At 39.4% G+C, this 23,625-nt stretch overlaps 1 protein-coding gene across 1 annotated transcript; it reads right to left on the bottom strand.

Moving 5' to 3' along the window:
* Positions 1-3,487: 3,487 nt before the first annotated feature.
* Positions 3,488-16,432, bottom strand: LOC308165320 (uncharacterized protein; the record flags this gene model as incomplete). Its single annotated transcript, XM_080539479.1, has 11 exons — positions 16,400-16,432; positions 13,957-14,085; positions 13,740-13,829; positions 13,448-13,624; positions 13,021-13,104; positions 10,440-10,447; positions 5,079-5,115; positions 4,837-4,965; positions 3,943-4,032; positions 3,674-3,850; positions 3,488-3,589 (listed from the first exon to the last, which is right to left on the bottom strand). The coding sequence occupies exons 1-11, from the start codon at positions 16,427-16,429 to the stop codon at positions 3,488-3,490; spliced, it is 1,053 nt and encodes a 350-aa protein (XP_080395605.1). The 5' UTR covers positions 16,430-16,432.
* Between the last annotated feature and the right edge of the window lie 7,193 nt (positions 16,433-23,625).

Genomic DNA, 23,625 nt, shown 5'->3' with positions numbered 1-23,625 from the left:
ATCATGCTGTATCAACATGCAGCCAAGACGAATCACAAATCCCTGTTTCATATAAAACTACTCACATGTTTACACCTCAACTAGCACAAGTTTACTAGCAATAATAAAGTGTTTCTTTATTGTCGCTATTGCTGACTGTTTGTTGGGACAAGCTCTCTCCATACATTGCCAGCTAAGGATTTAGAAATGCTTCGAGGTTTGATCCTCAATGATCTTATCATTACAGCTTTAATTGAGAACTTCAATAACAGCCGGTTTGCACACAGAGAGGTGTGTACATCAGTACACTTGTTCTGATCTCACGTGTGCAGGTCATTGCAGGTTTTCAACCAGAGAAGAGGCCTAATCCAGGAGAGGAGTGCCAGTGAAACAGGTACAATCCCTGTGATGCTAAACCAATCCAAGAAGAGGTGAAGAGTCAGGAGACAGAGCTGAGGGAGACTCTCAGCTATTAGCGAAAGCGGTGAGCAGGACACACGTTTGAAACTGCCACAGGCAACTGAAATGCACTGAGGGTTTTGATGGTATTCTATGATGGCTCAGCAACACCCTGCATATCTCTTTATGGAACTGGAGTCACCCTTAGACCAATGGTTCAGCAAGCCACTGTAACTCAACCCACAACCCCCCCCCCTCCCCTATGCCTCAATATAAATAACTAACCCATCAAGACTGTTATTCTTGTTTTATTTCTTATTTATTTAACTGACTGCCAAATGCAATATGGCTTACAAACGTACAGTGCAGACCAGATGATTCACCACCTCCTCTGTGGAAAACTCTTCATAAAAATACATGTGTATTGGCCTGCAAGAGAGCAGGTCTGACCGTTCGTACCCAGGCCTACCTAGAACACATTACATCCTACAGATCTGCCCTCACACAAGCAAAATCCTCCTATCACTCAAATCTGATATCCACAGGTCAAGGAAACCCCAAAATTCTCTTCTCCACCATTAATAGACTCCTCCAGCCCCCTGACAACTCCCTCCACCCCACGCCCTCTGATCTCTACAACAGATTCATCGATTACTTTCAAAGTAAGATTGATAGCATCTACCAGCAGCTCATCCATCCCTTCATCCATCCCTCCGGCTAATACAACTGTTCCTCCACCCCCACCTCTCAGTTCCCTCTCTGCCTTCTCCCCTGTGGAAATGTATCATGAAGCTGGTCTCTGGTTCCCAGCCGTCCACCTGCTCCCTGGACCCCATGCCCCCATGCCCACCCCATGCCCACTGGTCAAGGCTAGTCTGCCTGTCCTCTGCCCCCTCATGGTCGACATCATCAACTCATCTATCTTAACTGGCTCCGTCTCCGCTGCACTGACACTGTCTGCTGTCACTCCCATCCTAAAGAAGCAGGGCCTGGACCCAGACAACCACAGTCATTTCCGACCCATCTCCAACCTCCCCTTTCTCAGCATGATTCGAGAACGCGCAGTTGCCTCTCAACTCTAGAACCACATGTCACAGTCCCAACTGTTTGAATCGCTACAATCAGAGTTCAGGGCCCCGCGCACAGCACTGTAACAGCTCTGGTCACAGTGGTCAATGATCTCCTCTTGGCTGCTGATGGTGGCAATGTGTTAATGTGCACTCCATGACCTGGCTCCTGCCGACCTAACTGACCTACTCTCATTCTACACCCCCGCACCACTAGGCGACGCACACTTGCCGTCCGTGCCTTTTCTGTAGCTGCACCCAAACTGTGGAACACCCTTGCACCAGCCATCCGATGCTCTGATACTCTCAATACATTCAAGACCAGACTCAAGGCGATCTGTTCAGACTTGACTTATAATAATAATAATAATACTACTACTACTACTACTACTACTAATAATAATAATAATAATATTAATAATAATGATACTACTACTACTACTACTAATAATAATAATAATAATAATAATAATAATAATAATAGTATTAATAATAATGATGATACTACTACTACTACTACTACTAATAATAATAATAATAATAATAATAATAATAATAATAATTAGTAGTAGTAGTAGTAGTATCATCATTATTATTAATACTATTATTATTATTATTATTATTATTATTAGTAGTAGTAGTAGTAGTATCATTATTATTAATATTATTATTATTATTAGTAGTAGTAGTAGTATTATTATTATTATTATTATTATTATTATTATTATTATATCAAGAATATCTAGAAAAGTTATCTGCATGTAATCTGATACTATACTATATTTGTGTGATGGTGAGAGAAATGCAAAAACCATGTAATCAATGTAAAGACACTTACTTCAGAAGCATCTGGAAAGATTCCATCTGATGTGTAAGTGAATGTATAGAGCACCTGTTGAAAATAAGAAAGCAAATAAAATAAGATGAAAATGGTTGATATTCAGTTGTTGCAAATGATTAATGTACAGTGGAGTGATGTTCATTAATTTGCAATGTGAGAAGGAAAAGAAGCATAATGGAGAAAACTCACCTTCACTTGTCCTTGTGACAGAAAGAACTACAAAGGAAATATCATTTTCTGGGTTATCACTAAAAGACAAAAGATCTACAATAGTAAATGAAATAGTACCTTGTGAAACCAAACGGCACGTTCCAGCACATGATAAATGTAAGAGATACAGTTGCACATCGTAAGAGAAAGCTTGATTTAAAACTTCTAGAAATCTGTTAAACACCACTCGATTTAGACTAGAAATCTGTTAAACACCTCTCGATTTAGACTAGAAACTCTGTGGTGTGCATCATCTATAGCCGTATTCACACGGGACTAGTATTATCTGCTGACCTCTGGTGATAATTTGTAATAATTACAGAGGTCATCTGTGTTCTTAATCCCGTGTGAATCGGCCATGTCCGTAAAAATGTCCTTTTTTTGCAGCGTGTTGGAGAACTAACCAATACCTATTGCGATTGTTGTTCATGAAGCGGATGTTACACAGAGCCATGACATCATATCAGAGCCATGACATCATATCCAGGGAAATGTCCGTAAAGTCCAGTAAAACACAGACTTCGCTTATCCCGTCCGAATGCGCCACACAAAAAACAGACGTCTGGGGGCGAAATTTCAAAATAACAGAGGTCACCAGATAATACTAGTCCCGTGCGAATATGGCATATGGGACTGATGCACATAGCACTAGTAATCAGAAAAGGATATGAGTTACCAATAGTCCAGACTCTTCAGAGTACAGCATAATGGCTGCAACAGTCAACAGATGAGGCATTGGCACAGAAATAATTGGATTGGACAATTTATTAGAAAAGATTGCTTGACATACAGTACATAAGAGGGGTCTTACAAAGGTAGCACATGTAAGAGCTGTGATCCCACAGACTCTAAGCCTGGGAGTGAAGCTGCTGCAAACTGGCAGGAACACACATCTGTCTCAGACGTCGTTACAGTTTTTAAAATAAACAAAAGTTGTGGCATAAAGCAATAATACTTCAATTAACACAAAATACATCTCAGGATAGGAAGGTTAGACAGGATCTACTGTCTCAAACATCTTCTTCCTGCCACCCATGCCAGACTTGTCCTCAATGTTTTTACGCCAGTCCCCAACATCACGCAGTTCCTTATCCTGCAAAAGTGAGAACTCAGTCACAAGGCCAAATCTTAACAATAACGCGTTTCCAAATTAGATTATTATTAGAAAAATACCCACCTCCTCTTTGACATCCTTCTTCACTTGTTTCAGGCTTGACCTCAGATCCATGGTCACCTTGTGCTTGGAGCCCAGCAGAGCCTGGAGCATAGCATCAGCAGACATACGCACTTTCTTCAGTGGTGGCTTCTTGAACTTGCCCCTCATGTCAACAATTTTGATGTTCAGGTCCCAAACCTAGGTTGAGTTTGGAACAGAAACATCAGTGAATCAGGTGGCTCGACACATGAGACCAATTAATAAATCCATGGACAGACAAACGTTCTTACCTCATGGATAACCATGTTCGCTTTGACTTCCAGGTCAAACCTTTGCTCATCAATCACATTGATTTGTTCGTACATCTTTTCGCAAAGTTCCTAAGGAAAGAATACAATAAAGTAGATTATTACTATACAGTATGTTTTTGTGGAGCTCTCCAAAGCCTCAATCAAAAGTAGATAAATAAGTAAGTGTAATAACAACAGCAGGCTGTCTATTTTATTTCAGGAAATGTAGATTTGTTCTGAATAATAATAATAAAAAACATGTATTAAAAAATAAAATAAATAAATAAATGTGTTTTTCATATTACGAAAGTTTAAGTGTTGAAGATATAACAAACAGCAGTTTTGGGATCACTAAATACGTAGAATTTGTGAATTGGATTCACTGTATTACGTCCCGTCCTGCTTATGCAGGTTATTGATACTTTGTTAGTGATACATGGCTTTTAAACAAATGTACGTTTTAGGACGTGTTCAGAAGCAAGTGTCATTATCTAATTATGTGTTGTTATGTGTTTTTAGCATGTTGATGTTCTATCAGCATGTTGTGATGTGCTAAACATGCAGTTAGATGTTCATAGCAATGTTCCTTCTTACCAACGCGATGGTAGCAAACGTGTTTGTTTTGATTCAGAGCGAGTTTCTCCGATATTTGGTTTGAGGTGTACATTATGTGCTATGTACGGCTACTGACTAATTGATATTTCAGAAAACAAGCATATAGGCCTACTTATTTTACAAACATGTAAAGTTGATCTGCCCCCATCATGTTGGTTAGACCATGAGCATCTATTGAATGTACCACTATACCCATTATATTTGTTGCTCTTTACCAGTAAAGCGGTTCCCAATGTAGGCATAGTACGCCAACCTAGAGAAGAAGAAAAAACATTGTACCATTAAGTCGTCCTTAGAGTGAGGCAGCTGCAGAGGGGGGCAGTTCTCCTCCATGTACTTCCTCCTTTCTTCAACCTTTTCAATTGCTTCGGCTTCAAGCCGCTCCTTAGCAACGCTCAGCATACCACTCTGAGGATTACATAATGACAAATCTTCTCTTATTTCTTATGTAATGTGTTAGCTTTATTATGATTATAATTATATTGTAAGCTTTCACTCAACAGAAAAAGCTGATTATTTACCTTTATGGTATGCTTGCGGCTCATGGACATCCTTTTGCTGTAGACCAATGAAAAAAAGTGTGTTCATTTTAGAATTAAGTTAAGAAACTAAATTTAAAAAAATCTGTAATGGTTGTATAGGCTACTTACTCCGCCATCTTGGCTGCTTGGTTTCCTCACTACCTAGAAATGGAAAACAATAATAAGCCTGTTACCAAATATGTTTTGCATTTCATCACAATAATACAGAACCACAAGGCATTTGATGCTGTAGTATTTCAAATAGTGTAAATAATAATATACGTATTTATATAGTGTGAGTATACACAGATTTAAAATAGATTAAATTAAAATAATTTGCCATCAATCCACACACAATACCTCAGAATGACAAAGCGAAACCACTTTTTCTTTTATTTCAGTAAATGTATTCCAATTGAAATACAGAAATACCTCATGAACATAAGCATTCAGACCCTTTGCAATGAGAATGCAACAAATCACTCATAAGCTCAAGGACCCCAATTGAAATAAGCCAGTGGCTTTCTTGGGTTTTTATCCTGTTAGTTGACCTTGTATGTAATATGTACTTTCATGTACCTACTTCTGCAAATCTTCTAATAAAGTTTTCAATCAATCAATCAAGAGTCCATCTTAGGCCTGGACTACACGTATATGGATATTTTTCTAAACACCGATTTTTTTGTACAATTGAGCCTCTCAACCATACGAAAACGGCGTTTTCAATCACATAAACAGAGATTTCTCTAAACGGATAAAAAAGTGAAGAAATCAAAAACTATCCGATTGAGTGGATCAGTGTGGTTATGTTAAACGGAGCTGGTGTTGATGCAATGACGTCAAGCATCAAGCTGTTCACACATGCGCATTGAAGCAAAACGTTTGTCAACAGCAACAAACAGCAACTTCATCATCGGTCCACACAAAAGAATCAGTTTTTGCTTTCTTCTTGGTCGCCATAACTTGCTTTTCTGTCTGTTTTGTACTTTTCTTTTCTGTCTGTTTCAAAGAGTTGAGTCTGTTTACGTTTTGAGTCACTGTCGCTGTTTGATTACAACTGACTGCGCATGCCCATAACGTTCTTCTATCTATGGTATTTGACAGATCGTGTTCAGTTTTGGCTTTTCGTATGGACAGAGATATTTTTGTGGTGTGGACAGAGTTTTGTTTTAAAATGAGGACGAAAATATCTGCTTTAAAAAATATCCATATACTGTACGTGTAGTCCAGGCCTTAATGCAAGGATAATAGTTTATGTAATTTTATAATCAATTCAACTTATTGAGTCATTTGTTGATGACATTTTTGCAAAGGGTCTGAATACTTACATACATGGGTTATTTCTTGTATTTAAATTGTAATAAATCTACAGAAATTGTTAAAAACGTGTTTTCACTTTGTCATTCTGGGGTATTGTGTGGATTTATGGCACATTCTTTTAATTGAATCCATTTTAACACTACAACAGCCGTGCCTATTTTACCTACTAGTAGAGCCACCTTGGGGGTCAAATAGACCCCCTTTTTAGAATGTAAATCTGCTATTTACAGACAGAGATCACTAGAGGGCGCTTCTTTTTTTAGCCTGCCGCCTACACAGAAAAACTACAAAACAGCTTTATACTATCTTATCCTGAAGTGATTTTGAAAATGTAAGGATACTGGGTGGTAGAACGCACATATCTAGGAAAAGTCATGAAAGGAGGGTCCTGAAATTTGATCGAGTGCAAAGATAGAATTTCTTTTTACTCACAGGGGACCCCTCACGGCTCTTCTAGTGTTAAATTGAGTCTATAACACAACAAAATGTGGAAAAAGTGAAGGGGTCTGAATACTTTCTGAATGCACTCTATATACCGTGCCCTGCATAAGTAATGGGACAGTGAAGCATGTTTTCTTCTTTTGGCTCTACACATCTATGAGGTTAAAGTAGAGATTCTCAGATTTGATATGATGGTATTTGTGTACATATTGGTTTCACTATTCAGAAATGTCAACACTTTTTATGCATAATTCCCCTATTTCAGGGTACCCAAAAATAATGGAACAATTGGCTTGACAATTGGCTTGGTGTTTCAGGTGTGTCACATAATTTGTGCAAGCATAAAGGCCAATGCACACGGCCCCGATTTTGTTGCACCGCCGAATTCGATTCCATTGTTTTGAATGAGACAATGCACACGGCGTGCGATGCGATATTGTCGCATGACAACATTCGATTCTCCATTCACATTCATTCATTCATTGGTGTGGGTTGAGAATCGAATGTTGTCGTGCGACAAAATCGCACGCCGTGTGCATTGGGCTTAAGACAGCTGTCAATGTCTAGTATTAATTGTAGGCTTTGCATTTGCCTTTGGAGTTTGCTATTGGTGTCTGTCAACCTGAGAACCAAGGAGGTGTGTCAAGGAAGTCAAGAAAGTAATTATTAGGCAGAAAAATCAGAAGAAAAAAAATCATCCTTAGGCATGCCAAAATCAACAATTTGGAACATCATGATCAAAAAAATGCACTGGTGATCTCAGCAACCGCAAACGTCTTGTAGGCCAAGGCAGACTTCTACAGAGGATGACCAAAGAATTCTCACCATAATTAAGGAAAAAAACAACAACAACAACAACTGTCCAACAGATCAGGAACACTCTCCAGGAGGCTTCACTGCAACGTACAAACCAGTTATCCTCAGAAAGGTGAAAGATGGTCAGGTTACAGTTTGCTAAAAAAGCCTCCAGAGGTCTGGAAAAAGGTCTTGTGGACACATCAGATGAATGAGGGCTGGCTGCTGGCAGAAACACTGGGTCCCCCCCCCCCCCCCCCCCGTTGACGAAACACCCGTCAATCAAAAACTCAGCTAACCCCACACACACACCCCGTCGACGAAACGTGGGGGCAGGGGGGGGCACCAAAGTTGAGATGAATATTATCATGTACCAGAGTGATCGCAAGAGGAAAGTTTCAAGAAAAAAGCATTCTGCCGAAGATTTACATACCACCTTATCTGTGAAACATGGTGCAGGGGGTGTTAGGTTTGGGCATGTATAGCTCCCACTGGAAGTAGTTGACTCCTCTTTATCGATGATTGTAACTGCTGATGATGGCAGCAGAATTAATTCTGAAGTATACTGTATAGAAACATCTTGTCTGCTCGAGTGTAATCCATGTCCCAATCCAGGACCCAAAACATATTGCCATATCTAGGATTTCTTTTCAGGGACAACAAGTGGAAAGGTCTTGACTGGCCGAGTCAATCTTCTTTTTAAATCCAATTTAGCATGCATTTCATTTCCTGATGATAAGATTTTAGGCACCTCAAAACAAGATGGCAGCATCATCCGAGAAGACACAGTTTTCAGGCAGTTATTATTGCATGCAAAGGATTGTTAAACAAATACTAAACATGAGTGCTTCATTTGGACATTTCATAAATCTGTCCCATTACTTTTGGTACCATGAATTAGATGGACGATACATAAAAAGTGGTGTCTCCTCTGAATGGTGAAACCAATATGTACACAAAGACCATCAAATAAAAGCTGAGAAACACGACTTTAACCTTATAGTAAGTGTTTGATTTCTCTGTACAATTAACAAACTCAAATGACAGTTTTACTGTATATCTACTTTTTAGTCCACATGAAACACTACCACCCGTGGGGACAGACTTGAATTTTCAGGTCTCTTTTTGTGAGTGGTCACACTTTGGTGAGTGATCTTTATGGATAAGAATACACTGTGAATCACTTCAACTCAAATCATGACTTGACGCGCTGTTTCCCCAGAGATGAAATATTATCTGAGTAGTGCTGATCTAAATTTGGGCCTAGATTTTGTCTTAAGTGGCTGTGTTATGGTAGGCTTGTCTCATAGAGGGCATTGGAAACACAACACCACAGCTGGTGGTGCCGGCCTTGCCCTTTAGAACATCCCTTAGACATTAGGGCACATCTCAAAAATAACTGCCGCTCTGTCAGTTCACTGTCTCTGTTCTCCCTGAACACATTTACATTTTAGGCATTTAGCAAACGCCTTTATCCAAAGCGACTTACTACAAATACATTTGACTAAGTAAGTCATCATCTATCCACCAGTCATAGCAGGAAAAAGTAATCTATGCTTGGGCCAGGGGCCATTGGCAGTCGTAGTGCTACGATTACCCAGAGACATTTCTGATTTAAAAGTAGTGTAACTATAATCTGTTGCTTGTTAATCAATATGTAGGCGTCTTGCTGTGCAACAAAAAAGTCATACATGTACTGTATTCCAACAAGTTAAGTAAAGCAGTTCTGAAAACTTCAAAGCTAGAGTAGTACATGGCTGATCTTTACATGAGTGGGCACACTATCCTCAGAATGTTTTGTTGTACTGCTGTCCTTCCTTTTGTTGTACTGAGTCCTTCCTAACAGCCAAAGGTATTTACAGAGACGCTTGTGTGCTTGGATGTCAGCTGTCATGGTCAAACTTGCGCTTGTATCATTTAAAGTCGTATCCTCACTATGCAAATGAACTGAACCAGTAGTTGAATAGTATCAATAGGAAAACAGCAACATTTGTAGACAAGAAATTGTAGCACAGTGGGGCAGAAAAGATCTATGTCCACACATAGATAATTAGGTAATATTTATGTCTAAAAGAGTTGGTGTTGACAGGAAGGAAAACATTTGAGGATCGCTTTCAAATGTATGACTGGTAGTGGTGTTCCCTTTCGGCATGCCATCACCAGTCCATCTATCAAACTGTACTAATCCTGGGACACACTGGAGGTTTGTAGTCACAGAACCACACATCGCCTATTTTCTTCTCTATACAAAAACTATTGGAGTTAGAACAATAGTTAGAACATCAACAAAATGAAATATGACTATGAATATTGCCAGAAAAAAATCAAGTATACCCAATCATGTATTTGTACAAGAATTTCTATTGAGACTTTTCAACGCTTAATTTAAAAATTTAATGATATTCAGCTGACTATGAAAATGTGTACCATAACTGTCTGACTCAACAGTCAAAACACTTTTATCTTCCTTCGGAGACAAATCAAGACTTCTTTGGACTATTAGCCGAGTGAGCAACCAAATACAAAGCATCATATACATTGAACCTTTCTCCGACTAAAATGCATTACACATTTCTCTTTCGTAAATCCTCTTAAATTACAAAAACATTAACTACAGAAACATATCATTCTCTACCAATAAGATAATTACATGAAATCACTTTGCCATATCTCATATGATGATGTTCATTAACTTAACTTATTAAATCTGAGTAAAAAATTCTCTCTATGCCCCAGTATCTAAAATGGAGAAACAGCGCAGAAAGACAAACAGACAGATAGATTCAGAATAGAATAGATTCTCACCTTACAGGCTGTGGAGAGTTGTAACAGGCGTGTTAAAGGCTGTGGAGAGTCGTACAGCCGTGTTAAAGGATGGAGAGAGACTGACCACAGACAGTGATGTGTTAAGAAGGTATATATTGCATTCTTTGATCACTATCTAAATCCTTACTTTCTCTTTATGGAAGCGGATTACTTCAAACCAATGGGCTGACAAGGTCATGAAATACAGTACAGTCCCCCCCCATCCCCCCCCCACGCCCCTTTTCCCCAGCTCTTCCATTATAAATAACCTGTCCTTCGAGATTCTTATTCTTATTTCATTATCTTTTATATAGCCGTTGCCATCCCCCATGCAGTATGGAATATCGAGAACAGCCCTCCAACAGCACTTCAAAGACCTATCGTCAACAGTACTAGAGCATGCCATCGTTTACATACATTTTCAGAGAGAAGTTCATGCAATTGGCATGCATGTTGTTTATTGCAAAAAGATTCCAAGCTATTAAACATCAAACATTAAATCATACCTTAGATGCGTCATACTGGATGTCTGTGAGTGAGTGATGTCAGTGGATTCCATGGCACGCAGTAGACTTTTGATAATGATGATGTTTTCTTATTATAGCATAGACACAGACAGTATCTCCCTGTAAGAGATAGATAGACAAGGGAAGCGTAGTCCATGTTACGATACCTCTAGTTTACGCTTTATCCCATGCAATTTGTTGGGTAGATCCCACAATATGCATTAGAATTCTGCAGACCTCCAAAATGATTGGACACAATACAATCACCATATAGATGAATATAAATATAGATTGAATATAGAATAGTAAATCTTTCCCATTTATTTGGAATTCAGATGTCACTAGTATAACATAAGATATGAGCAGGATCTGCAAAAGTGTGGATCAAAACACCCCCCAAAAAATTATTTAGGGGGTGAATAAAAACCAACAAAAACTACAAAGCATGTGGATACTTACCACATTATTCCACGGCATTGTTCCTTTCCTCAACAACACTCAGTCGCACCACCAAAGAGCGTCTCACCCTGGTGAGAGGACCTACCAACACCTGCTCCACATACTCGCTCGGAGGTCACATGACCTCTCAACAACAATAGTCAAGTCATATTTTGACTCGTGCCAACTGGGACAAGAGCCGTAACAGTTATGTACTCCAGTATGCCTGTAGCAGTGTGTGCTATCACAGAGGATTTAACTTAAGGCAAGGTTTGCCATAGTTGGAATCGGGACAAATATCCAAAATGCAAGGTTGTCCACCTTACTCCATCTCACATTACACAGCTCTTTCTTTATATGCGATAACTTTGTGTGGTGGTGCGTTTTGACATCGGCCCCCCTGTTAGATTTTACTGCAGGTTTGGATGAGTTGGGATTGACATACTGACAAATATTATATTATATGCAACACTGTAATGATCAAAGCTGTTTATGGGGTCCAGACCTGAGGGTGCCCTCAGGTGAACCAGCCAAAGGCCTTGTATCATTTACTTGAGACCCGATCATTTCATGCTTTTCACTCACACTAATCATTACATTATTCTCCCATCAAAAGTCACCAGAATTGCTTGTTTCCAACTTTTCCCTCGCAGTATTTTAGGCAACACCTCTCGCAGAATATTAGTGTTTGATGACAGGTTGTTTCATTTTGTTTGTTTGTTTAGTTGGGTTGATTGGACGCGTATAGAGATGTTTGCTGTTGGTTCATGTTTGTATAGGATGACAATGACTCTTTGGGTTTAACTTTGTTTTTATATTTTTACTGTATCAATGTTCTTCAGTTAATTTTTTTGTTATATATATTTTTTGTTATTTACTGTATAAATGTATTATTTGTTGTAATGTTGATTGTGTGTGGACCCCAGGAAGATTAGCAAACTGTTACGGCATAAACTAATAGGGATCCTTTAAATAAACAAAAATAAACAAATACGTCCCTAATCCTAACCCTGCCTAGTCTGGACTACTGTTAGGTTTACATTGTATCCACGTGGCAGCATGATAACAGTATGATAGTGAAATCCTACCACACTTCAAATCAAAGTCGATCTTACACCAGTATAGTAACATTGTAATTACTCTTGTAACAACATTACATCAATATGTTGCAACACAGTGACAAATTGTAATTGTGAAGTAATAGACTGATGTACCACATAATACATAAAGGGACAGATGCTTTAATGTTATATGTATTCTTTTCTTTACAGTATATATTTGTTAATCCATTTATCGTTACAACCCTATTTACAGATGAAATTGTTCACTTTAGGAGTTCAGTGTTTTCAACATGGGAGTATTTCAAAGCTATTGTAAATACTTGCCAACATTTATGTAAGCAAAACATAAATGGGATCACACAGTTGGTGCCAAACTTAAAATCATTTATTATGCAAGTTTCTGTTCCGTAGGAGTAAAATGTAATATTTTTGTTTACAGAAATATACACTGGTTGAAATACACGGGTCGTCAAGACAAAGAGTGAATCAAAAGTGATAGCTCTGTGTCTGATATCAAGAAATACATTCAAGGGGGTACTAATATTGGGAATTGAGGCAGAATACTTAAGCCTCAGCCTCAAACATCTTCTTCCTGCCGTCCATGCCGGACTTGTCCTCAATGTTCTTACGCCAGTCACCAACGTCACGCAACTCCTTATCCTGCAACAGCAGCAGATTGACTGATTAGTGTCCACAAGACCCTGGCATGAGGCTTGGCTGGGTGCTGAGAGGCATACAACATGCTATCTCCTTGGTGATTTGACGGTTTGTCATTTCAGAGCAGCTTAGGTCAGTTGTATACATGAAAAGAGCTTGGCAAATAGCCTTTGCAGGGAGAGACTCACATCAATAAGCCCTTATAGCACGGTTGCCCAATACTGAGCATGTATACGTACTGCATGTATTCAAGATGTACTTCATTCTGTATGACTGACCTCAGTCTATAGGTCTAATATTGTGAGATATCTATAAATATCAAGAAACAACCTGGAGAGATACCCACCTCCTCTTTGACCTCCTTCTTCACTTGTTTCAGGTTGGCTCTCAGATCCATGGACACCTTGTGCTTGGAGCCCAGCAGAGCCTGGAGCATAGCATCAGCAGACATGCGCACTTTCCTCAAAACTGGCTTCTTGAACTTGCCCTTCAGGTCAATTACTTTTATGTTCAGGTCTTCAATCTGGACAATAGTAGAAGAGGGAAAACACATATGAATCCAGTTGGCAGCCAAGTAGAGTATAATAATGGGATGGAATTTAAGTTTTAGGAGATCACAGTGGTCGAAGGACATATACCTCCTTGTTACATTTGCCGACTTTGTTCTCCAGGTCATACCTCTCCTCGTCTATTGCATCAATCTTATGGTGCATCTCTTTGATGAGGTCCTGAGATGTGACATCAACAAATATGAAGTATTGGTAATGGTAATAAAAACATAAATGTATGTTATAAAAACCGATGATGTCATACATGGGGGGCAAGGTTAGATTATATTTTTGGGGTTTGTTTTACCTGTAATTCTTGCGTACTTCTGGGCAAGGACAGGGGAGGGCAGTTCTCTTCCATATACCTAATTCTCTCATCCACTTTCTCTTTGACTTCTGCCTCCAGTAAACCTTTAGCGATGGAGAGCATCAAGCTCTGAAAGACAGCAACAGTTTGTTGATATATTTATTTACAGTCCAGTCTAGTCAGATCCTGCACGCTATCGAACCAGAAAAAGGTTCTATGCTTTGATACAAGGCACCCCTAAATGTTATATATAGAACTATGTAATCTATATATAGATTAAATGGTTCTTGTGAAACAACCATAGGCGGTTACTTAAATAATTTTAAATAGAAATAAATAAATACATTTATGAATCATGGTATAACTTTTTTTTATGTCTAAAGAACCTTAGATGATTCTATCTGATAGTCTAAATAACCTTAAATTAGACTATTAGTATAAGGAACCTTAAACATTTTGGAGCTATTTTATTTGTAACTAGTAGTAGCCTCGCTTTAGGAAGAGCATTTTCACATTTCCAGACCACAGCATCTCAAAGTTAAGCCCCTTTCCCACATAGTTCCCTGTAAATTGCATAGAATCCCGACCCGAGTCTGCCAGTGATTTTCGCCGTTCACACTTGAGCCAAATCCCTGTAGATTACCGTGTTGCCCCCTTTCACACATGTCGGCAATTCCCGGGTTGCGCAATCTACATGAATCATGCATTCAACTGGATGCAGAACTGGAACGAGACAGGCGCGTGAGACTGCCATATACCATATATGCCATATATCATACCTCTGTTTTATATGTATTTATCATCATATTTTTCACACTAATTTAACAACGAGTCAACTCGTATTATGCTTACCATCACCAAGTTCGCTCGCCAACTAAAGCACTTCATTACCGTTGATATAAACATACTATACTAGTCCAAAAGCATGGTATGGGAGAACTTGTTGATGGTAAGCATAATACGAGTTAACTGAATTAGACATATAGCTATGCACTCTGCGCTGCAGGCTCTCCCTGCTGACTGCACGATGCAGGACAGCTGCTGGGAGGAGATAGTGTGTGTGCACTGATCATAACGCATCTATATCACAAAATGTACATTTCATAAGTAAATAAGCTAGCTAAGTAAGTAATCTAGCTGACTATGATTGGAAACTACGTACTATCCAGTTGTGGAATTATATTGGCTGCCCCGGGCTTACACAAGCTAGTTGAATCACACATTCAACTGGATGCAGAACTGGAACATAGTAGACATTATTCGAACGAGACAGGCGCGTGAGACTGCCATATACCATATACCATATATATATATATCTGCCATATATCATACCTCCACTATGATTGGAAATGAAGTAGTGTCCAGTTGTGGAATTATATTTAGTAGTATATTTAGCGATATTCAGAGTCTGGGGCAGTTCTTATGCGCTCTGCCCTCCTGACTGCGCGATGCAGGACAGCTGTGAAAGGAGACGGACCAGGGAATGTTCAGGCTTCTGTTCGCACATTAAGCTGACCCGGTAGATTGCATGGAAAAATACATGGTCCCGACCCAGGTAATTGCCTGGTCGAATTTCCCTGGTCAGTCGCGTTCACACATAAGCCGACACGGGAAACTCCATAGAATCTACTGGGAAGGCTCGTATGGGTGAAAGGGTTTTTTATAAACTTCAAAATACCTCAAAGGTGAATGGGCCACAGTGACAGACTTGCACACACTTCAAGCCAGTGTGTGCCAAATGAAACCACCCCAACAAATCACATGCATGAACATGAGCACAGATGTCATACAGTTATAATCAAACAAGAATCAAAATCACAGGTTTACATTTACATTTTTGGCATTTAGCAGACGCCTTATTCCAGAGTGACTTACAATCGATACATTTGACTAAGCAAGTGAATCATCAATCCACCAGTCGTAGCAGGAAGAGTAATCCAGCTCAAGCCCGGGGCCATTGGCAGTCTCTGTGACAGAAGGAAAGACCTTCTTCTAAACCTAGACTTTTTATTTTTATTTTTATTTATTTTTTATAGACACTGGAGAAACAGAGACACAGTAAATGAGATGTCTCAGGAGGAGCAGTTAAGGTGTAACCTGAACCGGTACATCGGTTAGTGAGATCATTCACAATTACCCACAATTCCTTAGCAACAGAAAGGAGCAATACAGTTTGCTGGGGATTTCTGGGTAATTGTGAATTGTTGTTGTTATGTTGTTATATCTCTCTAACCGATATTCCTGTGAGGTTAGTTCTTGTTTGAGTTTTACTGTATTACATCTGTGCTCATGTTCATGTGACATCCCAACTTCAAACAGATGTGCTGATTGTAATGAGAGGCAAAGATGCTCCAAATATCACCTATTTCATGAAAATGTTCCAAAAAGCACCTCTTTCATGAAATGGTTCACACTGTTGAGTAAATAGACTGATGTTGTTTACCTTCAGATGGTGCTTACGACTCGATGACATCTTTTTCCTGTAGGATGGAGGAGATAATTAATATTATGAGAGGAAGAAATACAAAAGAAAATTAAATTTGACCAAACTTGGTCACTCCCATTGATACTCTTATAAAGTAAATATTGGATGAAGAAACACATTGTATTTGTATTATACAAATCTATATGGACTTATATGATAACGTAAGTCCATATTTGACAGAATCATGTTACTCACTCCGACATCTTGGCGTTTCTTTAATTTCACACCCTGTGAAAACAAAATACTCGATGACAAGAATGCAAATGTACTATTGGGAAATTTGAATGAATCTGAAGATAAAATATTGATATTTCTTGATATAACCAAAAGATAACTACAGTACAGTATGTACTGTAAGATGGTGATCACCTAACAATGACGATGAACCAGTGTATCTTTCAACAACACAGAAACCGGTCACAGAGATGTCAAGTTGGGTCGAATTAGCATGGAATGTCCCTATACAGTCCATTCAGGCATAATTGTCCCACTGAGAGGGAAACCCTACACCAACACCAGCTAGGGCGTTTTGGCCATGGAAAAGCAGTGGCTAAATTAAGATAAGGATAAGAGGCCCAGCTGCTCTTCTTGGTTGGTTCTGTTATGGAAGGCTTGTCTCTCTGGAAGACTATCAAAAACCTGATACCTCTGTTAGTGCCCAGCACCCCCATAAAAGGATCCCTCAGATGGCACAGAGACATGACACTACATCTGAAATAAAGGGCTGAACCCCCCTACTCTCCGGCCCACGTACTAGAATAAAAACTCTTGGATACATTTGCCAGACATACTATGAAAATATATTGTTAAGTTGATAATCCCCTAGTGTTTTCCTATGGGATAAGCGTGTCTTTGACTCTTCATTGGCCAACGGTACGTTGAAAAGCCGCAAAATCAAAGGGGCTTATCAGGACAAAAACGGCATTGAAGAGATGTATGGCTTTGAAAAGAAAACCCATCTTGATTTCATGAGTGTTATCACCTGTAATCTCATTTATTATCCTATCGCATTCCTCAACGTATGACTCTGCATCAAGCTATAATGCATACATCCACCATGAGAACCACAACTGGACTACAGGTTGTCTACTGAATCGGAGATATTCAACCTGAGCCCTCTAACTGTGTACATATTATTCACTTGCAAATAGGGTTGTGGTGACACCAAGATAAACACGTGGATATTGCTTTCATCACTACAGGGGGTCTCATTTACAGGTCAGGAGGTTGACTGTAACATCATATCCATTATATTAACTGACTGGACAGGGCTAAGAGAGCCACTCAATCCACAATGTATTTAGCTAGATTACCAATTAAATTACAAGAAGTTGAACGACACTAAAGCTACCCTTGAGAGAAATATAGGGCCTGTTTCACAGACATGGCTGAAGCCTAATCCTAGACTAAAAAACATCTCAAATGCGATTTTACATTGAAAGTGTGTGAGGCTTAAGCCTTGTCTGAAACGGCCCATAGTTTGTCAAACTACTAATACTACTCACTACATTGAAACTACGCCATCCAACACACAACAGTTAGTTACGGAAAGATGACCAGTCCGTGTGACAGAAAGATGGAGCAAAGTGGGGAGACAGGAGGCAGTGAGGGAAGAAAAAGTAGGGACATTAAGTTCGAGGGCTGGAATAATAGTTTAATTGCAATGGTTTTTAGGAAAGATGTAGTGACAGTATATTACTACATCACTACATGGAAAAAATACATAGTTAACTACAGGAAACACCACTAGGATTTGAATTTAGTTGAACTACCACCAAGCTACTGCAAAATGTAGTTAAATTGATGATAAACTGAGGTAGTTAAACTACATCTAGTGGAACTACTTGGTAACACTGTAACTGGATATTCATTTGTTTAACAAAAATAAATCTATATTGTCTTGGGTCTCATCTATGTCAAGCGTCTCTCGTAAAAAAAAAAAACATCTGGGAAAACTGATACAATATAAAAGTAGAAAAACATGGATATCTGGGTAACTAAGATCGACAATGAACATTTAGTTTAGCAAATAATCTGCTTGAAACTCCACACACTGACAAACCCTAAAAAAGCAGCACAACTGTAAACAACTTTTTGCAAGTTACAAAAGGAGGTTCTTGTTGAACTGCTTTAAAATGTATGAAACAAGACTGATAAGCAAAATAATTTTTAAAGTCCAACAAATTCACCAACATGGAACATTCAAGTCTTATGAGACAGCTAAAAACAAAAACAGACTGACAAAACAGCAGTTCTCACCTATTAGTGAAGTAGGAAGAAGGGAGCGACAGATTTTGGCGAAGGGATTGGTGAGACTGCGTACAGGCTGGCTGATGGGATTATAACAAGGTATATATTGCATTCCCCTATGGCCAAGGAAATCCCATCTTTCTCTTTATGGAAGTAGATTCATCCAGCAGACCAATAGGCTGGCAAGCACCTGAAATCCTATATCCGACCCCCCACCTCCTTCCATCCTCCTCCATTATAAATAACCCTTCCTTCAAGATTTTGATTCTTAATTAGTTTAAGACAACATCGACATTCAGCAGCCGGTGGTGGCCTGGCACATTCTTTCTGATACAGCTGAGTAACTCGTTTCACTGGGCACTGACAGACACTGGACAAAGGGGTAGATAAACTGAGTGTCTTGAAGACGAGGAAGAGATGTTCACTAAGTTAAAAAGAGTTCTTCTAAGGAGTGGCAGTGTCATGTTCTTGTTACACACTAGCAGTCTGAGCAGCAGGAGAAAAGGAGGGACTGTTGAGTGATTAAAGTCAAGGGATGGCAAGTGCGAGAGTGGCATGAGGAAAAAAAAAACGTGCACAGAATTTGGTTTGGCTGCAGAGTGAAGGGAACTATTCAGGGGGCTGTTGATGCAATCATTACATTAGAGAAAAGTGGCCAGAGGATGGATATGTTGACTTTACTGTTAGGACTTGAGAAAGTACATTTTCGGGGATGATGTTTACAACAACAGCTACTTTCAGTGATTCTGATTTCGAAACAGAGGATACATTTGAATAGCGTGACGCAGTACAACATTAGTTAAAGAACCCTTCCTTCAGACTCATCACACGGATATTACACTGTACTGTGGCCAGAGGGATAAATAAAATATTGAATGTCCGATTGCGTGTAACATCGCTCTGTGCGGACGTCACTAATGGGTTTGACAGATGGGTGAAGTGGAAACGGCACCCTCGGCAAAAACCTGCGTTGTGGTGGTGATGGGCGGGGAGGAGAGACCTGCTAACTCAGGGACCAGTGGAAGCTAGAAAGGGAGGGGGATCATGGGAAAGGGTGAGAAAAAGAAAAGCTGAGGTAGTGGTCAAAGACGCCGTTGAGGCTGGTGACAGACGGGCCACAGCAGAGGCTGGTAGCCCAATAATGTGTGAGGGAAATGGGGCTAATAATACAGTATGTGACAGGGTCAGGGATCCCCCACCACACCCCTCTACCATTACCAGAAATGCATCGCAGAAATACTGTGAGACGTCATGCAATGCATTGTGAAAGTTTATATGATATCAACACCTCATGAACGGCTGGGGCCTCAGTTATAAAACTGTGCAGAGGATTGACGTGAAGGTTGTGTATGGACGAAGCACAGAAAGTGCTTACGGTACGTACCGAAATATTCTGATAACAGTATGTACACAAGTCCCACGCCGGTTGCCTTTTATAAATCACAATTAAGTCTAAATTTTGCACACGTGAGCGAGTATCTTGTCCCACCCTTTTAACGCCCATAGTTGTCTATAAGTGGTCAGCGAAACTCACCTAATTCATATTCATCCATGATGACTGCATGACAACAATTAAGGCAAATCTAAACAGAAAGGCAAAAAAACAACCAGTGAAATTCTGCACAAAGAACATGTGATGACATGAAACTGCACTTGTATCTGCTCAGCCGCAGACCTGGGCCCACATGTATAAATGTTGCGTACGCACAAAAGAAGGCGTACGCCATTTTTAAGCAAACTTTGGGATTGGCAAATATATAGCACAAGCACTTGAAAAAGTGAGTTTTTCATAATATGGGTCCTTTAATATGTACACATATGAATGCATTTCACTCATAAACTTGACAAGAAATACATTGCTTCACATATTCTGGTTTCATATTCAATCAGAACATTCTGGGCCATTTAAGAGTTCACCTGAGAGAACAAGTTATAAAAAAGTTGAGGCGACCCAAACACTCATCTCACGGGCCTGTACTGTATCCACCTCCAACAACATGAGCTTTATTTCAAACAGCTTCATCTACAGTGTTTACCTTGAAAAAATATATAAACATCGGTCTAGGTATACAATGGCCATAGTTGTAGGTAGGGGATGCGCAAAATGTCTGATGATCACAACGGATGATGGTCACCACCACATTTTTGCATTGGTAAAAATACTGGCACTGTGCACTGACTGTCCACCAAAACAAAAATCGTACAGCAATAGCTAACCAATTCACATAATTATATTCTCTCATAACATCATTACATCATGTATCCCAATTAAAACATTGATAGCATCAACAATAGGCAACATATTATTACAGCATAAAAACGTGTCAATGCTGATAACTGCATACAATGTGTGCAAGTGTCACTGTACAGTCACACAAGACAGATTCAAACAAAGGCACCATACTTATAGCTTCCATTCCAACCATACAGGTGACAATAATAAAAACATATTACCACTGCTGACAAAAATAAGCGCTATTATATAATCGCTATATCATCATTACTAAGGAGTTTAATGGGTCCTTCTCTGTCATAAGAGAAAATAGCAGTTTATGTTGATTCCATTAACAATGACAATTATGGCTGACCAGGGTAGCGTTTCACCAAATAAAATCAATTAGCCAGCTAACTTTGATTAAAAAAAAAAATGAAAATTATTTTTTTTCCCTACATAATAAAGGAAGCCTGTTAGGGACTTGGTAGTAATGTAGAGTCTGGTCATACTTCCTGAAACACACTCTGGAGTGAGGGTACACAGCTGAGGCCCTTGTATTCCACAATACTGACCGATTATGTTTTGTCTTTTGACGGTTGGCACTTCATTCATCAATTATGTTAACATTAGTGGTTGGCTTGGAGAGAGCACACACACTTGGTATCCCAAGTAGAAATCAGGTCAAAAGACATGAACAAGAACCAGCACAGCAGTGACGCTGTTCTTCAGGACCGCAGCTATGCACCCGTCTTCCAGTCACAAACCTTCATATAATCCCCTGGGTAGCTAAGCTACGTCATACAGCAGCTGTGATACTGCAGGAAATTATCCTCTAGTCGACACACTTGGTCAGGTTTCTGCCAATATTAGGAGTTTGGGTATCATGGCCGTCTTTGGAAAATAATGGAAAAAGAAGAGGATGACGATTTATAATCTGAATAAGTACAATTTCCTTGACAACTCCTTTACAACCTTGGCTGTGCTTCGGGGCTGTTTTACAGCGTTGATTATTTATCCTTTATACAACTGGTTGATGAAAACAAGCATTGTGATTGGCCGAGAGGTATTCAAAGCTGTGATATAATTGCAATAATGTCACAGTTAAATCACCTGTTATGATATTCCTACGCCACAATAGATCTTTGTAACACATTCCCTTGACAATGTTTGTAGTTTCGGGAACTATATTTCTCAGCGCACGGCAGAAAACGCCACAATCTATCAAAACAAATACTCAATTTTCTGATTTGTTGTGTAACCGCTTTATAAAAGCAATAATGCCCTTGAGGCCATGGTTTATCATCAGTATTGTGACGTGGTATGGGTTAGCCAGCACGCCGCTGCTCGTTGTGTCTACCAACTGCTCCTAACTGTCACCATATTGACGATAAATCACAACCTCTTTGGGTTATGTTAAATGACATAGGTTATCTTAGTTTGTGTCGAAAACAGAGGATATTATCACACCTCCTCTCCACGATGATAGATTTTCAACCGTTTAAAAGGAAAATTCACCCTCTGTATCAATTTACCTAATTTCATAACTAGCTAGTAACCTTGAGATTCAGTGAACAAAAGTATAGCTTAGTTTGCTCATCCCATTGTTAGCATTAGCACAATTGTGCTGTCCAAACAAACAGGGGTATGATCTCTGGTAGCATGTTTCAAACTGCATGCCCAAATGGTACAGATACATAGAGCTACATAGTAGCTGTAGGAGCCTGCAGAAAGAGGGCAACAAAAGCCTGTTTGATAAATTGCTGAAATTACACACAATTGAGTGGATTTAGACCATTCAAACATTCAACCCTAGAGTTAGACCCTAGATGATGCTAACAGTTAGCCTGTGGACTGCAGTAACTACTGGCCTAAGAACTGATTCAAAGAAAATACTTTTTTGAAGCCCATACATCACAAACGGCAAAATGTAGAGAGAGAAAGGCAATCAGCATTATGAATGTTAGCTAAAAGGAGTTAGTGTGGTAGCAAATTGTCAATTCCAGTACATTTCTCAAATACCTTACTGCAAGCTTATTAAGCCATGGGCCAAATCTGAGTATATTTACCGTTCATTCGCTACCTCTATGGTAACAACCATAACGGTGGCGTCCATCTCCAAAGTTGACATGTGTCTCCAGTTTTGTTAACATTCTGCAACGTGTGATGTATGGGTTTTCATTGTGTATTAAACCCGATTATGACATTTCAGTGAACTATCCCTTTAAAGACATACAAACTGACTCAAAACCTCAGAGCACAAGCCTTTGTCTGTGAAAGAGTTGTCAAGTAACAGGACATTTCAATATCAGACCAAAACATTTCAGTTTTTCTAAATTCATGTTACGACAGCTCACTACTACCACTCATTAAACAGAGAACGAGAACAGTGTCAATAGTGCAATAGACTTCTTGCAGTATAACACTGAATCATGATTCAGCCTGGTTCATATACTAATACTGATATTCCATAATGTTACTGCTCATCCAGATGCACTGCAAACACACAAGCTGAAATCACAAAGCCACTGTTTCCAAGCACCACAGCAAGTTATTGAAAAAAATGGTGATTAAAAGTGATAGGGAACGTCACTTTTGATTAAAACAGTTTTCCTCACAGAGGACATCCATGATACGAATCTTCCCCATGGTCGGTACAACCGTAGAAAATGTCTGAGGATACCACATTGTCATGTCAGTGTCAGGGCCACAGACGAGGGAG

The sequence above is a fragment of the Nansenia antarctica genome (assembly GCF_963989245.1).
Source record: "Nansenia antarctica genome assembly, chromosome: 9".
In the NCBI taxonomy this organism is placed as follows: domain Eukaryota; kingdom Metazoa; phylum Chordata; class Actinopteri; order Argentiniformes; family Microstomatidae; genus Nansenia; species Nansenia antarctica.
The sequence above is the reverse complement of the archived record's forward strand: the minus strand, read 5'-3'. Positions and strand labels throughout refer to the sequence as shown.